General features: G+C 44.7%; 1 protein-coding gene across 1 annotated transcript in view; it reads right to left on the bottom strand.

Moving 5' to 3' along the window:
• Positions 1–17248, bottom strand: part of rptor (regulatory associated protein of MTOR, complex 1) — a 499967-nt gene extending 482719 nt beyond the window's left edge. Inside the window, exon 1 of the mRNA XM_072483619.1 lies at positions 16842–17248. Within this exon, the coding sequence (XP_072339720.1) occupies positions 16842–16994 (153 nt within the window). The 5' untranslated portion in view covers positions 16995–17248. The remainder of the gene's footprint in view (positions 1–16841) is intronic.
• Positions 17249–18108: the final 860 nt, after the last annotated feature.

Here is an 18108-nt window from a genome sequence, read left to right as displayed (position 1 = left end):
CAAAGGAGTTCAAAGACGGAATCCAAGTTTTACAGCAAGGCTCAGATATTTATAATCAAAAAACGTACTCGAAGGCAGCACGGTAGCATTGTGGTTAGCACAATTGATTCACAGCTCCAGGGTCCCAGGTTCGATTCCCAGCTTGGGTCATTGTCTGTGCAGAGTCTGCACATTCTCCCCGTGTGTGCGTGGGTTTCCTCCGGGTGCTCCGGTTTCCTCCCACAGTCCAAGGATGTGCAGGAGGTTAGGTGAATCGGCCATGCTAAATTGCCCTTAGTGTCCAAAATTGCCCTTAGTGTTGGGTGGGGTTGCTGGGCTATGGGGATAGGGTGGAGGTGTGGATCTTGGGTAGGGTGCTCTTTCCAAGAGCCGGTACAGACTCGATGGGCCGAATGGCCTCCTTCTGCACTGTAAATTCTATGACTATGAAATATGTATTTGGACGCAGGTGAAATTGAAGCTAGTGACAATTGAAAGATACAAGCTGTATCTTTTGTCAGTCATGGAGCAGACAGCAGGCATTGAGAAAACATTCCTTCCTGCTATTGTTCCAGAGCTGAGGTATACTTTGCTTTAGTTCATCCATTCAGACAAGCCGCACCTTGAAATCCCCGAGAGTGGTGACAACTAGCACTGTTGCCTCGTGACACCGATATCCCAGGTTCGATCCCGGCTCTGGGGCATTGTCCATGTGGAGTTTGCACATTCTCCCCATGTTTGCGTGGGTTACACCCCCACAACACAAAGATGTGCAGGCTAGGTGAATTGGCCACGCTAAATTGCCCCTTAATTGAAAAGAATATATTGAGTACTCTAAATCTATAGGGGAAAAAAATGTGGTGACAACATCAGTGCCCACGTTCCATTTATTGAGTCATAAACTATAATGAAAACTTGTCTAGTATCACATAATAGGCGCAGTAGGCCACATGGCCTTTCGAACCTGCTCCACCATTTAATAAGATCATAGCTGATCTTTGATCTTCACACCACTTTCCCACCCATTCCCCATATCCTTTGATTCCGAGTATCCAAAAATCTTTGTCAGCCTTGAATGTACTCGATGAATGGCATCCACAGCTTTCTGGGACAGCAAGTGACAAAGTATCAAAACCTGCTGAGAGTCGGTTTAGCTCAGCTGGCTGGACAGCTGGTTTGTGATACAGAGAGAGGCCAACAGCGTGGGTTCAATTCCCGTACCGGCTGAGGTTATTCACCTTCTCAACCTTGCCCCTCTCCTGGGGTGTGGTGATCCTCAGGTTAAACCACCACCGGTCAGCCCTTCTCCGCAATGGGAAAAGCAGCCTATTATAGTCATCTGGGACTACGGAGACTTCACATTACTTTTACAGAACCCAGTCACTCAACTCCCAGTCTCCGTCTGTGGAACACCTCAGCAATGTCTTAGCTTCCGAATACTTGCACAGATAACAGATATCTTGCATCAGTTCAAATGTTGTACCCGATTCTTGCAACTGCTCCATTTCGTTATCCCTAAATTTTATCCCTGCTTATTACCAAGCTCCCATTCACCTCTTTCATTCCCCAGCCAACTAATTCAATGGCCTCTACCCAAGACTACCCAGAAGCTCTGCTCTGGATACATATTGTGTTTTAAAAATTTCTTCAGGTAGTTCAAAAGCACTCAATGCTGTAATATGCTATGCCTCGGCATGGCAGGTTTTCATGCCAAAATGCAATGGCAAAGTGCTTTCCCAGGAGAGTGTTATTTATTTTGTTCTATTAAAATCTACAGGTTACACTCTCATTCATCTTTAAGTAGCCTATTTAAGGTTAACAAAAGCCTAGAAACAGGTCATTAACTTGAGCTCAAAGAGAAAATATTACAGATGCTAGAATTCTAAATTAAAAACAGAAAATGTCAGAAATATGCAGGTCACACAGCACCTGTGAAGAGAGCAACAAAGTTAATGTTTCAAATTGATGGCCTTTCATCAGAACTGGTAAAAGTTAGAGATGCAACATGTTTAAATCAAGCGTGGAGGCAGGGAAGTGGAGAGGAATTCATTGGGCAGAATAGAAGCTTTGTGATAACATGGAAGGCTGCTAAACCTCAAGGAACATCATCTCATCTTTCAGTTAGGCATTTTACAGCCTTGCAGACTCAACACCGAGTTCAACAATTTCAGATCATAATCAACCACCCTCGGCTCTCCTTTTTCGAGACGGCAGCTGCAGTAATGATTCTATTGCCACTTTTACCTTTAAACACGTCATCTATTTCCTTACCTGTCCCATTACCATTCCCTTTTGTCTAGCAAGATCATTCCTTTTAACATTTAATTTTTCCTGCCTTCCATTCCATTACAGACCTTATGGTAGCACTGTTGCTTCACAGCGCCGGGGTCCCAGGTTCGATTCCCGGCTTACATCACTGACTCTGCAGAGTCTGCACGTTCTCCCTGTGTCTGCGTGGGTTTCCTCCGGGTGCTCCGGTTTCCTGCCACAAGTCCCGAAAGACATGCTGTTAGGTAATTTGGACATTCCGAATTTTCCCTCTGTGTATCCAAGCAGGCGCCGGAATGTGGAGACATGGGCTTTTTGCAGTAACTTAATTGTAGTGTTAATGTAAGCCTACTTGTGACAATAAAGATTATTATATTCATCCTTCCCCATCTCCTTAACTGCTAAAGACCAGTTATATCTCTAAGTTTTTCCAGTTTTGATGATAGGTCATTGACCGGAAATATTAACTCTGCTCATACTGCTGGACCTGCTGAGTACTGCCAACATTTTGTTTTAATCAGTGCAAGCTGTTGGGTCAGGTTGTGATGTCAGATGCCCAACTGAGTTCATGTTCCAAACATACCTAGTACCATTACAAAGATAAAGTCTTGAGATATAGAGAAATAGGTCTGACAGTTGATCGTATAAAAGTAAAACACTGCGGGTATCCCTCTTAGCCTCTCCAATCTGTCTCCTTCTGAATTGCTGCTCTCCATTCGCTCAAGTCCAACCCTGACTTTGTCAGACCTGCGGACAAGGGTGGTGCTGTTGTCCGGCGTACTGACCTATACCTCAGAGGCTGAGCGCCAACTCTCAGACACTTCCTCCCATCTCCCCCTGGACCAACAAAACATCAAGCCATTGCTTCCAGACTGTCACTGACCTCATCACCTCTGGAAATCTTCTCTCCACAGATTCCAATCTCAGTCCCCCAACCCCACACAGCCCACTTCTACCTCCTCCCCAAAATCCACAAACAGGACTGCCCTGGGTAGACCCATCGTATCTGTCTGTTCCTGCCCCACTGAACTCACTTCTTCCCATCTTCACTCCATTCTCACTCCCCTTGTCCAGCCCCTTCCCACCTACATCTGTGATTTCTCTGACGCTCTACGCTACATCAACAACTCCAGTTCCCCGGCCACAACCACCTCCTCTTCGCAGTGGACATCCACTCTCTCGACACCTCCATCTCCAAGCTCTTCGTTCTTCCTCAAACAGAGGCCCGAACAATTCCCATTCACCACTACACTCCTCTGCCTGACTCAACAGTTCCTCCTTTAACTTATCTCACTTCCTGCAAATAAGAAATTTGGCTATGGATACCACATAGGCCCAGTTACACCTACCTTTTAGTGGGGTATGGAGAAAATTCCGTGTTCCAGTTCTGCACAGGCCGTCTCCCACAGCACTTTCTCCGTTATATCAATGACTATATTGTTGCTCTTCTTGCCCATCTCCGGCACTTCCTTTCCATGAACCCTCTGCCCCTGTTTCTGGCAATAGACTTGACCACCAGTATTCATTATAAGCCCATCAACTCCCACAGCATCTGACTATAGCTCCACACACCCCGCTCCCTGGAGGGCTCCATCCCATTCCCCCAGTTTCTCCACCTCCACTGCATCTGTTCTGATGATGCCACCTTCGTAAACAGCTCTTCAGATAGTTTTGCCCTTGCTCCTCAACTGTAGTTTCACCCACATTCTGGTTAACAGGGCACTCGACAGCATCCAACCCAACTCACACACCTCTGCCCTCACCCCTTCCCCACCCTCTCAGAAACATGACAGGATCCCTCTTTTCACCCGACTCTAGCATCTTGCCATCACTAAGCACATCTTCCTCTCACCCACCCTCCCGTCAGAATTCCATAGGGACCACTCCCTCCATGGCATCCTGGTCCACACCTCTGTCGTCCTCGATCCTTAATCCCTTTCCCACGGCATCTTGCTTTGCAGTTGTAGATGTGCAACACCTACCCCTTTACCTCCTCCCTCCTCACTGTCCTAGGGCCCAGAAGCAACATTTCAATAGCACCTACCTCAATTTGGTCTACTGAATTCTCCCTCAGTGTACCCGAACAGGCATCTTAGTGTGGCGACTAGCGGATTTTCACAATAACGTCATTGCAGTGTAAATGTAAGCCTACTTGTGACACTAATAAATATTAAATTATGTATTTGCTGCTCCCAAAGCATTCTCCTCCACATTGGGGAGAATAAATGCAGACTGGGTGGCCACTTTGCGGAACACTTTTATTCCGTACACAAGCTTGGCCCCAACCTTCCAATCGCTTGGTAGTCTGACTTAACTTCTTGCTCTCATGCCCACATGCCCACCCTTGACTGCAATGAAAGTGAAGCCTAACAAAAACTGGAAGAGCATCTTCCAATTAGACATGTTGCAGCCTCTGAACTCAACAACTTTAGACTGAAGGGCGTCACGTGGCACTGCTGCCTACGGTGCTGAGGACCCAGGATTGAATCTCGGCCCTGGGTCACTGTCCATGTGGAGTTTGCACATTCTCGTGTCTGCATGGGTCTCCCCCCCACAGCCCAACGATGTGCAGGTTAGGTGGATTGGTCACACTAAATTGCCTCTTAATTGGGAAAAAAAAAAATTGGATACTCTTTTTTTTTAATTTTAAAATTTAAACTTTAAACCCCTCCATCTTGACCCCCTTTTTTAGGGGGCTTCCTTGGCTGTCCCATGAGCCATCTGGCTCTTGTTTATCAGTTTTGCTTTCACTGAGCACGAACCTTTCTTCTCCTATTCACACATTCCGCTATGTTAATTTTATGCCACTATTAGCACTTCTTCAGTCCTCCATGGCACCATTAACATTCCCTTTGTCTTGTCTCCATGACATCTTTGCCAATCTCTACTTAGCTCCAGCCTACCCAACCTTCTCTTCTGCCCGACCTCCGCTGCCCCCTTTCCAGCTACACAATTCACTACATCCCTATCCGTCTTCAGTTCTGGAAAAGTGTCATATGTTTGTCTCCACAGATGCTGCCAGAGCTGCTGAGTTTATCCAGCATTTTCTGTTTTTAGATCAAGAAGTATAACTTGACTTATAAAAGAGCATCAAATACTAGGATTGCTTGCATTGCGTTGCGCTACAAATTATTTCTATTATTTTACGCTCCGAGCTAAATACATATACACATTAGAAGCTGAATGTCTCTATGACGTGCGCTGTTCCAGATATATATCAGTCTAACTGTAGCCCACAGATTCAGGTTAGTGCAGCATAATGTAAATAAGTTCATTTTAATAGTAAAGTTACTTGCATACGACCTTACCAATTCTGCAGCTACGTAAAACTGTACCAAGCTTTCAACAGCTGTAATACTGCAACACACAAATGCCATTAGAATCACAGTAAATTACCTTAGAAATAATGGTCCTGCTGTGGGAAACAGCTTGGTTAAGCACTTTTCACAGTGGCAACCTACTGCAGACTATTTACAATCACGTTGTTATAAGATGAAAAGAATTTGACTATAACGCGCTGAAAATCTAATTTGCTGGAACTACCAACTCCATACCAAAGCTGCACTGAAGAAATAAGTCATTATTTTTCAACACGTTCTTGGGCAGTTTCGATATTGCCAAACACAGCTAGAAACAAAAACCCCTAAATAAAGCTGCTTTTTAAGCAATTCTGGTCAGTAATAATGCTTTGCATTGTTTATTTACAATTTAATCATCACATATGATCAGCCATGTAAGTGTATGATTGGCCAAACGAGTCAGCCATTTTTAATATTTAGCAGATTCAGAAGTTGGTTCGTTTCACCCATCATGTTCTATTTCAATCATTTCACAGCTATATGCCATTAATCGTACATTCAGCCAGCTCCAGAACAAAGTAAAGTGACTAGATGTCCACAATTCCCAACATCATTTCAGATTTTAGATGTAAACAGATCAATTTAAAGTGATATCAAAAAAAACTCTTTATGTTCAGGTAATTAGGCAGAAGGTTAAACATTAATATGGAGTGCCATGAATAGTTTGTGCTTTCAATTCACGCTACGAGTAATAAACTCTCAACTCAACAGGAGTTGTCGCAGATCAGGAAGATAAGGGAGAGTGGGGAAAGAAATACGAGTTAGATACATCCAATCTACTTACAAAGATGAGTTATCTCAAGGAGAATTGACACAGATTTAGAGACAAGGCCCAGGAAACACAGGGAGCAGAATAAAACTGCAAAACATTTCTCCACATCTTATGAAACAGGTGCTAATACATATTCAAACCAATGCTTTAAGCATAAAAATTAAATGCTCTTTTCCAGCATTTATTGCAAACCTATCAGCAGGAAATGCTTTCCTGAGAAATACAAGTTAACGGTGATGGATAGCTCTTCATTTTAAACAGCCACACCCACTGGGTCAGTCAGAAATACAACTAGCATGAAAGCTTAAAATGTAGTCCAAAACAAATCTAACTTTTTTTTTGTCATCACAGCAAACATTTTCCCCCTCCAGCTAAGTTTAAACATGGTTGTTCCAAATCACATTAAAAGCCTTGGTTCATTCATTTGAATTTTGGGTAGCAAAGGTCTTTTCCAAATGGGATTATTGTATCCAATGCTCTGACTTAAAACAGTGAAATGGAGCAGCAATACGATGTAGAGAACTGTAGCATAAATCCCAGGGAGGAACATGACAGCTAACTCACACATTAAGCTAATTCTGTCTTGGGGAAACACCACCTGCATCTTTTTTTAAGCCAGGGATAGCCGACCTTGCAAAACCAAAACTAAAAGGCTTCTAACAGAGTCACTAGTAGCCATAGCCTCTTACAGAACATCTCAAGTCCTGTGAAGACTACAAAAGATCAGGGTTCTGCTCTCTTCAGTTCCACAGAAGTCAAATGACCTGTGTACAGCAGCCCAAGAATCACATAGCTGTACTTTGGCTCAATGCTACCAATTACAACACCATCATAAGGTCTCCACCTCATCTACCATATTCCTCGCTTATCTCTATTTCAAAGAGAACCTGGTTTTACTCTCCTACTAGCTCGAGGACAGTAGTTGAAATCTTGGAAAATGTTATTTATTTTAAATCTACAGACATCACTTCACCCCAACGAAAAAAAACAATTAAACATTTTCCACCTCAAAAGTTCCAGGATTTTGGTTAAGCTTAGAGGATGTATGTAATAGGGTCACAAGTAGGCTTACATTAATTAACATTGTAATGAAGTCACCGAGAAAATCCCCTAGTCGCCACACTCTGGCACCTGTTTGGTACACAAGAGGGAGAATTCAGAATGTCCAAATCACCTAACAGCACGTCTTTCGGGACTTGTGGGAGGAAACCGGAGCACCCAGAGGAAACCTACGCAGACACGGAGAACGTGCAGACTTCGCACAGTGACCCTAGCCGGGAATCAAACCTGGATCCCTGGTGCTGTGAAGCCACAGTGTTAACCACTGTGCTTCCGGGCTACCCAACATACACACCCTCACACTATTCCCTCTTCAGTAAAGCAGTGAAATATTTCCATTCAAACTTAATGTTTTCTGTACAAAGGCTAGATTAACAAATGCAGTTAGTTATCGCTTTTTACTCAAAGCCAAATACATGAAGTTAAAGGTACGACCTATTTTGCAGTTCCTTACTCAAGTGCTTTAGAGAACCGCATAGTACCAGTGCTTGCATCTTTGAAAAGCTTAAGGACATTCAGTACTGAAGAAGATTTTAAAACGATAAAGATGCATCCTGTACGCTTTACCCACTGTTCTTCCAAAGTACCTTAAACTTTCAGGATTGATCACTGGCATTGCTGTTTTTAAATGAGATTCGGAAACTCAAGTCTCAAAAGAATGTAATCTCCATTTAAAATTTTTTTTTAAATCGCCCAACCCCAATGATGCATCAACTTTACGATCAAAAGAAAATGAAACGGGAAGATGAAAATCGGATATTATAAGAAAATCTTTTTCTACACTGGGTCACTGATCAGAAAGCACTGCAGTATAATTCCAGCAACGTGCACAGATTTCTCTGTAGTTTGGAATTAAAGGTTTAGTCTAGGGATTGTAGCAGACACAATGGGCAATGGATTTAAAATATTTAGAGACATGATTTTTTTTTTTAAAGTCCAAGTACACCAGAACTATAGTGCACAATGTGAGATGGTTCATTACAAAATGTGACTGTGTAGAAGCTAATATTTGTAGATTCAGCATTATTGCAGTGTATTTTAGATGGTAGCTCCCACATTGTCACCCTCTATTCCTTATCTCAAAACCAGTGCTTCCCAAGCGTTTTCCCCACTGTGGTCGCATTTTAATGCTTGAACATCGGTGCCACTCCTGAATAAGAGTGGGGGAAGGGAGCCATTGTTGAGCAGGTGGGGATCACAATCCACGGCGCAGTGAACCAGTGCTCTAAATTCCATCAGCCCTACAAGGTCTCTGCTCTCCTCCATTTGTGGTTTCTTTCACATTTCCAATTTTCATTGCTCTATCATCAGCATCCAGGACTACAGCGCTGACATTTCCTCCCTAAATCTCTCTGCCTCTCTACTTTCTCTCTCTCAATACACTCCTTAAAGCCTACATCTCAGACCAGGCTTTTGTTCACCTTATGTGGCCTGGCATCACAATGTTTTTGATAACACTTCTGTCGAATGCCTTCAGACATTTTGCTATGTTAAATGCACAAATTAAATCCAAGTTGTTGTGGTTGGTACAAGTAAGCAAGCACATGTTAGCTTGTTTAACAACTTAAGGCAAAGAATGGATAACAGTATGATCCCATTGTGAAAAGGGGAGACTTTTTTCTTGTAATTTTATTCAAGGCAATTGGCTTGATCACAAAATAAACAATTAAAAACTGAAATTTGCTAATACAAATTCAGAAAATATATAGCACACTGTACAATTCTACAATACACAAAATTACTTTTTAAATTCTGAAAAACAATCGGGATGCCAAAACAATTATATTTTCTGCATTTAACTATAGGGATCAATTTTAAACAAATTCGGTCTTTCATAAAAGCAAATTACTGCGGATGCTTGGATCTGAAACAAAAACAGAAAATACTGGACAATCCCAGCAGGTCTGTGGAGAGAGAAGGGAGCTAACATTTCGAGTCTGGATGACTCTTTGTCAAAGCTCGTCTTTCATACTGCAGATAATGTGAGATTCCCTTTTGTTACCTGCATCTGGTTAATGTACCAGCTACAAACAGGATTCATCTGCTTCCAGCCCCCATCTACATCGTGCCACGCAGAACGGAAATGACTGGGCCCCACCCCAATCCCCCACATTAAAGCAGCTGGTCTCAATGTATCAACAGTATTTTAAATTTGTTCGCCCAGATTTCCTGTGAAAACAATAAGGCCAACAAAGCTCACCAATGATTTACATGCTAAAAGACAACTTGAGGCCATTGCAGATAAATACAACGGTTTGGAGGTTGAGGGCTGAGATGCACCATTCCTCCTGGAGCTGTACGAAAGCAGGATCTCACCATTTGGCTCCCTCATTCAAATGTACCAAAAGAAATTAGATTGGTGCCGTTGTGGCTAGTGCTGGTCCATTTCTAGCTAAGTACACTTTCAATATTGTCTTAAGTCTTAATAATTCCCCAGTTACCAATTCACGTCTCTGGCGTTGGGGACCGGTTTAGCTCAGTTGGATAGACAGCTGGTTTTGTGATACAGAGCCAGGCCAGCAGCACAGGTTCAATTCCCGTAGCAGCTGAAGTTATTCATGATGGCCCCGTCTTCTCAACCTTGCCCCTCGCCTGAGCAGTGGTGATCCTCAGGTTAAATCACCACCAGTCAGCTCTCCCCCTCAGAGAGAGCAGCCTATGGCGACTTTACCTTACCCGACATTGAAAATTATTCGAAATGTGGGGTGTTGTTCCTTCAGACTTTAATCTTTACTCTTTTCTTTGCTGCTTTCATCTCACCCTCTGTTCAATCTTCCTTCCCTTCTTTATTTTGCTTCCTGTACTTGCATAGACATCAAATTTGCTCTTCTAACTTACACTCCTTGTTTCAGGCTTCTGCTCGTTGACAATACTTCGATCCGAGAGCTGAAGGAAAGGCCATCATCGATGAGAACTGAAGGCAGCACAGTGCATGGGAGCAACCCTGGACATTTGAGAATACTAAATAAAGGGAGGATTATTTATTTTATTTTTATAAATTTAGAGTAGCCAATTCGTTTTTTCCAATTAAGGGGCAATTTAGCGTGGCCAATCCACCTACTCTGCACATCTTTGGGTTGTTGTGTGTGTGTGTGGGGGGGGGGGGGGGGGAAGAGACCCACGCAAACACGGGGAGAATGTGAAAACTCCACAGACAGTGACCCAGAGCCGGAGGGAAGATTATTAACCAGAAAAACAACTGCTTGCCCTGTTCACAGAGGTCCAAGGTGGCCTGTAGGGGGCCGTATGTTGTTTGGATCTCGCAATTCCAGCAACTTCAAGCACAAAAGGTCATGGAAATGAAGCCGGCAAGGCAAAGTCTAACAAATGACGAGCTCCAATCATTGGTCAAATACAATAAATTCCACCCATTATATCTAGCTCATGGTTTAATGAGTAGACAAGGCCTTTTTTCCCTCACATTAAGGAAAAAAAAGAGATGATCTAATTGAACCTTAAAACTCTTACTGGGTGCTGCAGCAGGCTCAAAGGACCAAATGGTCCACTTGTGCTCAGACTAATCTGCTATAATTTTCCACGGGCTAGGATATGGGGAAGGGAAGCAATCCATAATACTGTTATATCGCAGCTGCACCCAAGACAATGAGCATTTTTCACTCCATTAGTTTCAAATAAATGCAAAGCGTTTAAAAGGGGATAGGAAGGAAGTTTGAAAATGTGAAATAAAACAGGAAATGGTTGATATACATATGTAGGTCAATCACTGTGACACATTAATTCATCTTTTCTCATTCAGGTGCAATACATCTGCAATGTTTCCCTACCATTTTCTGTTTTTATTACACCAGATGCATGAAAAAAAACATTTTCTTAAAACAACTTGTATTTATATAGCATCTTTCATAGAATTCATTTAGCAGAATTAAATGCAGAACGAGGCCATTCGGCCCATCAAGTCTACACCAACCCTCAGAAGGAGCACCCGACCTAGGCCAACTCCCCCACTCTATCCCCGTGACCACACTTAACCTGCCCATCTTTGGACACTAAAGGGGCAATTTAGAACATAGAACATTACAGCGCAGTACAGGCCCTTCGGCCCTCGATGTTGCGCCGACCTTTGAAACCACTAAAGCCCATCTACACTATTCCCTTATCATCCATATGTTTATCCAATGACCGTTTAAATGCCCTTAATGTTGGCGAATCCACTACTGTTATAGGCAGGGCATTCCATGCCCTTACTACTCTCTCCACTTAGCCTGCACATCTTTAGACCATGGAGGAAACCAGAGCACCCAGAACAAGCCCACACAGACACGGGGAGAACGTGCAAACTCCACAAAGACAGTCAACCCCAGGCCGAAATCGAACCCGGGTCCTTGGCACTGTGAAGCAGCAGTGCTACCCCGTGCCGCCTTTAACATAATAAAATATTTCAAGGTACTTTGCAACAGTGTGATCAATCATATAGAATTTGAAAGAGACACACAAGGAGATATTAAAACACAACAAAATGTTTGGTCAGAGGTAGGTTTTAAGGAGCACCCTAAAGGAGGAAAGACAGGTGGAGTGTTTTAGGGAAGGCACTACAAGCTTGGGGTCTAGCCACCTCAAGGCTCATCTGCTAACAGTGGGTGAAAGGAAGTGGGGGATGAACAGGCCAGAGTTGGATGTCTCATGGAGACACGGAGCTCAGAGTATGAAGGAAGATAGGTGAGAAACTAGAGAAAGGTGAGAGTTCAGGACTAGAGTAGGGAGTATACCTTGGGGAACATTTGACTTGTCAGGCTGGGGGTTAGGGAGGTGGTTAAGGGTATAAGAATGGTACTGGGAGTGGAGTCATCATTGCATTCCAGAATGATCCTGGAGTAGTGAGCTGCTTTGGAAGAGGAGAGCAGGGCTCAATTCCGTTTGCTGAGATCGAGACTGATTTGACAATGAATGGTTAGATCAACATTCAGGCCTGTATCCCTCAGGCTAAGAGCGAGAACGGAGACTGTACCAGAAGGAGCAGAGTATGCGAGAGAATAAGGGATTTATGGAGTACAAGGCTATCTCGCTCTTACCACTTTTCCATTTTGGATACTAGCGAGCGAGATGATTCCTCAGAGGGCTGTCAAAGAGCCATGCTCGTGGCATCATGATGTCTCAGCTGCACAGGAGGGGAGGAGGAAGAGTGGAAGTGCTATAGTAGTAGGGGATACCATAGTTGGGGGAGCAGACAGGCACTTCTGCGGCCACAGACGTGACTCTAAGACGGTATTTTGCCTCCCTGGTGCCAGGGTCATGTATAACACAGAGCAGCTGCATGACATTCTTTTGAAGGAGGGTGAACAGGCCATGGTCATGGTCCACAGTGGGACCAATGACATCAGTAGAAAAAAGGACGAGGTGCTGAAAACAGATTTTAGGGAGTTTGGAAGAGGATTAAAAAGCAGCACCTCAAGATCAGGATTATATCCCAGTGCCACGTGCTAATGAACTAAGAATAGGAAGATTGCGCAGTTCAACGTGTGACTGGAGAAATTAAGTAGGAGGAAGGGCTTTAGATTTCTGAGGCATTGAGACTGGTTCTGGGCAGGTACGAACTGTACAAAAAGGACAGGTTACACTTTAACAGTACTGGGGCTAATGACTCATAGAAAGGTTTGCTATTGCTGAGGAAGGTGGTTTAAACTAGATTGGCAGAGGGATGGGAACCCGAGGAGAAATTCAGAAAGGAGAAAAACCGGCAGCAGGAAGTATTAACTGATAAGGGGGATATAACAGATAGTATCAAGGGAAATGGAATTCTGTCAAATTAGAGAGTAAATCATTAGGTGAGGCCAGATTAAGGGGGAAAATGTAATAAAGCCTATACCAGGATTGATGTGCATGTATGCGAATGCACAAAGTGTGTTTAATAATAATGTTGAACTACAGGCAAATGTAAACAAGCTGAATAATGACATTATTCCATAACAGAGTCTAGCTCAAAGAAAGGTAGGACTGGGCATTAAATATTCCTGGGTACAAGGTGTTCAGGTGAGATAGGAAAGGAAGAAAAGGGTGGGGGAAGTGGCAACTTTGATTAAAGATGGCACTATAGCACAGGGGAGAGGGAATGTTTCAGAGTAGTCAAAGTCAGAATCTCTGCGGCTCCAGGAAAGGAATGGAAGAAGTGCAGTAACATTGATCAGTGTAGTGTAGAGACCAACTCGTGGAAGAGATGTGGAGAAATAAAGCTTCAAATAAATTAGAGAGAGCTGCAAGTATTATAGAGTAATTATAACGGGAGACTTCAATTATCCAAATATAGACTGGGATCGGAATAGTACAAAAGGACAAGAGGGATGAGAGTTCCTGGAACGTGTTCAAACTTTACTTTCTGCAGCTGTATGCTTCCAGTCCAAAGAGAGGACAGGCACTTTTGAACTTGGGTCTGGGGAATGAGTGGATCAAATATCAGTTTGAGAGCATTTAGGGGACAGCGACTATAGTACAAGGTTTAAGGTTGGCCATGGAAAGGGGCAAGGAACAATCCAGAACAAGGATCATTTATTGGGGAAAGAAACTTTGATGAAATGAAATGAAAATCGCTTATTATCACAAGTAGGCTTCAAATGAAGTTACTGTGAAAAGCCCCTAGTCGCCACATTCCGGCGTCTGTTCAGAATGAGAACGCATTAGAGTCGAGCGAGTTGGAATCAAATGTTTTGCAGAAACGATGGTGGCTGAAATGGGCCACCTTCAAAGAAAAAGTATTGCCACTATCAAGATATATTCCCTTCAAGGAGGAAAGGTAGGACAAATAAATCCAGAGCACCTGGGGACAAGAGAGACAGAAGTGAAGATCATAGAATTTACAGTGCAGAAGGAGGCCTTTCGGCCCATCGAGTCTGCACCGGCTCTTGGAAAGAGCACCCTACCCAAGCCCACACCACCCTATCCCCATAACCCAGTAACCCCACTCAACCAACACTAAGGGCAATTTTGGACACAGAGGGCAATTCAGCATGGCCAATCCACCTAACCTGCACATCTTTGGACTGTGGGAGGAAACCGGAGCACCGGGAGGAAACCCACGCACACACAGGGAGAACTTGCAGACTCCGCACAGACACTGACCCAGCCGGGAATTGAACCTGGGACCCTGGAGCTGTGAAGCAATTGCGCTAACCACTGTGCTACCGTGCTGCCCAAGTGAAGATTAAAGGAAGTGCATGTACGACAGAGGTGAGGAAAAAAATACAATGGGGTAATCAGGATGAATATAGAACGACCAGAGGGAAAGCAAAGAGATAAAGTATCAAGACTGAATGAGATCCATCCAAGGATAGTAAGGGAAACGTGAGTGAAAATTGCACAGGCACTGGTGATAATCTTCCAGTCTTCCTTCGACACTGGGGTGGTGACACAGGACTGGAGAATTGTGAATGTTGCACACTTATTCATAAAGCTGCGGAAGGATAAAGCTGCCAACTACAGAACAGTCAGTTTGACTTCAGTGTACAACTTCTGGAAACTATAGGGCAGCACGGTAGCATTGTGGATAGCACAATTGCTTCACAGCTCCAAGGTCCCAGGTTCAATTCCGGCTTGGGTCACTGTCTGTGCGGAGTCTGCACATCCTCCCCGTGTGTGCGTGGGTTTCCTCCGGGTGCTCCGGTTTCCTCCCACAGTCCAAAGATGTGCAGGTTAGGTGGATTGGCCATTCTAAATTGCCCTTAGTGTCCAAAATTGCCCTGAGCGTTGGGTGGGGTTACTGGGTTATGGGGGTAGGGTGGAGGTGTGGATCTTGGGTAGGGTGCTCTTTCCAAGAGCTGGTGCAGACTTGATGGGCTGAATGGCCTCCTTCTGCACTGTAAATTCTATGAAATATAAAACATCTATGAAATATAGTACGAGGCAAAATCAAGTCACTGAGACAAGTACAGGATAATTAAGAAAAGCCAGCATGGATTCATTGAGGGAAAATCATGGTTAACTACCTTGCTGCTGTTTTTTTGAAGAGGTAACAGAGTTGATAAGGGCAACACTATTGATGAGGTGTATATGGATATTCAAAAAGCATTTGTTGTAGTGCCACACAACAGAATGTGAAAATAATTCTACCAAGGGAAAGTAGGCATTTGGCCAGAATATGGTTGTTTTTCAGATTGGAGGAAGGTTGATAGTGAAGTCGTCCAGGAATCCGTGTTGGGGCCATTGCTCTTCTTTTTTTAAATAAATTTAGAGTACCCAATTCTTTTTTTCCAATTAAGGGGCAATTTACCATGGCCCAAGGACAAAGTGAGAAAACGTTTCCACTTGAGAGCGCATCAAGAACTAGAGAGCACAGATATCACTGTGGATCAACCATCATCTGCCACTTGGCTGTTCAATCTACTTACTAACATGTCGATATCCTTTTATTAATAATAATAATCGCTTATTGTCACAAGTAGGCTTCAATGAAGTTACTGTGAAAAGCCCCTAGTTACCATATTCCGGCACCTGTTCGGGGAGGCCGGTATGGGAACTGAACCCGCGCTGCTACCTTGTTTGGCATTACAAGCCAGCTATTTAGCCCAGTGCACTAAACCAGCCCCAGTTCAAGAAGTTCAAGACTATTTTTGCAGTTCAAGACTAATCTCATCATAGTTGACAATGTTTCCAATCTTTGTATCCTCTGAAAATGTTGAAGTTATGCTCTGAATACCACCATTAATATATATCAGGGGGCAGCATGGAAATTGGTTAGCACTGCTGCCTCACAGCGCCGAGGAGACCCGGGTTCAATCCTGGCCCCCGGTCACTGTCCGTGTGGAATTTGCACATTCGCGCCGTGTCTTTGTGGGTCTCACTCCCACAACCCAAAAGATGTGCAGGCTAGGTGGATTGGCCACACTAAATTGCCCCTCAATTGGAAAAAATTATTTGGATACTCTAAAAAAAAAAAAAATTTAAATAGTGGATTGTAAGGCTTACCAAGGGGTCACTTTAATCGTGGCAAAATTGAACCCCAGAAAACTGCACTAGCGCTTTTGCAAATGTCCTTTGTGATTAAGTTACAGTTCCTCTTTTTTATAGAGCAGGCATAACTCCTATTAAACACAGAAAGACGTAATGCTGCAACCCACCTTGGAAGTACAAAAAGGTTTGCTACCAGTTTTTTAAAAACACCCCTGACGATATTTTTAAGACCGAATTGAATTAATTATGGTCTGTGGAGCAAATAAATAATTGAGAAAAGAAACGTGCACTCGTGTTTTCCTTTCGCTCACTACAAGCAGACCCATGCGGAGGGGAAATAGAAGTTCTGACACTCGGTTGGAGAAAAACTTTTGGGGATGGTGGCACGCGGCTGGGAAGTTGGGGGGGGGGGAGAGAGAAAGAGTTCAGTGTGGTGTTTGAATGTAACCTGGTGGGAGAGGTGAGGGGGGATCACAGGGGTCCATTAAGTCAATGTGGGAGTTTACCCGGTCCTTCATGCGCCAGCTCTGAGTGACCGCCTTGGAGCCCTCGATTTTCTCCGAGTGCCGCTTCTTCACGAAAGCCACCGGGAGATTCCAGTCGGTCATGTCGCCCTGCTCCTCCTCCAGCAGGTCCTCCAGGAGGCTGGCGCCAGCCATGCTGCCCGGCACGGCCCCGGCTCAGATCGGTACAACCACAGCCGAGTGCAACCTTCCCCTCCCCCTCCTCTCCCCCCCACTCAAGGGGGGGAGGGGGATGGGTGAATTCGGGGGGGAATGGGGAGGAGGGGGAAAGTCCTTCTCTCGAAGCGGCGGGGGAATCGGAGGTCAGATGAGAGCGGGGACGCCGCCTCGGGCTCCCGGTGCGCGGCCGCTCATCCCGCCCTGACGGAGGACGCCATCTTGCACGAGGCCAGAATGCACCGCGCGGGCCGGGCGGGTCAGTCCGCGCAAGCGCAGCCACGGCGGGCCGGGCGGGCCGGGCGGCTCGGTCTGCGCAAGCGCGGACACGGCGGGTCAATCTGCGCAAGCGCGGCACCTTCACACCTGGCATCTCCCTCACTGCACCTGCCGCCTTAATTTAACCGGGAATAGCAAAATACCGCGGATGCTGGGAATCTGAAATAAAAACAGAAAGGGGGGGGGAGATTTGGGGGTGCCTGCGTAGAGAGGAAACAGGGTTAACGGCCTGTGGGATTGGATTGGATTGCATTTGTTTATTGTCACGTGTACCGAGGTACAGTGAAAAGTATTTTTCTGCGAGCAGCTCAACAGATCATTAAGTACATGAGAAGAAAAGGGAATAAAAGAAAATTCATAATAGGGCAACACAACATATACAATGTAACTACATAAGCACTGGCATCGGATGAAGCAAACAGGGTGTAGTGTTAATGAAATCAGTCCATAAGAGAATTTTCTATTCCAGCGGCATGGGGTGGCTTCAATGGGAATTCCCGCTGATGAGCAGCGGGAGGAGAGAATCCCGGCGCCAGCGGACAGCGTGCCGCCGAGAAACACGCCGCGTCGACGCGGGCCGGAGAATCCAACCCAACCTTTCCCGGGCGTCGGTGATCCGCTTCTCTGGTACTGCCCGTAAGCGTGGAGGAGCAGCACCTCATCTTCCGACTGGGCACTTTATAGCCTTCTTCTATGAGACTATGAAATCTTTCCACCGTCTTGACCGCTTTAAAAAGTATTTTGCTGTCCCCCATCGCCCTTGAGCAATACCACGTGTAGTTCCGGCGGCAGCCACCATTCCCAGTGGCACTGC

This window comes from Scyliorhinus torazame, chromosome 18 (genome assembly GCF_047496885.1).
Source record: "Scyliorhinus torazame isolate Kashiwa2021f chromosome 18, sScyTor2.1, whole genome shotgun sequence".
NCBI lineage: Eukaryota > Metazoa > Chordata > Chondrichthyes > Carcharhiniformes > Scyliorhinidae > Scyliorhinus > Scyliorhinus torazame.
This window is presented reverse-complemented; position numbering and strand designations above follow the sequence as displayed.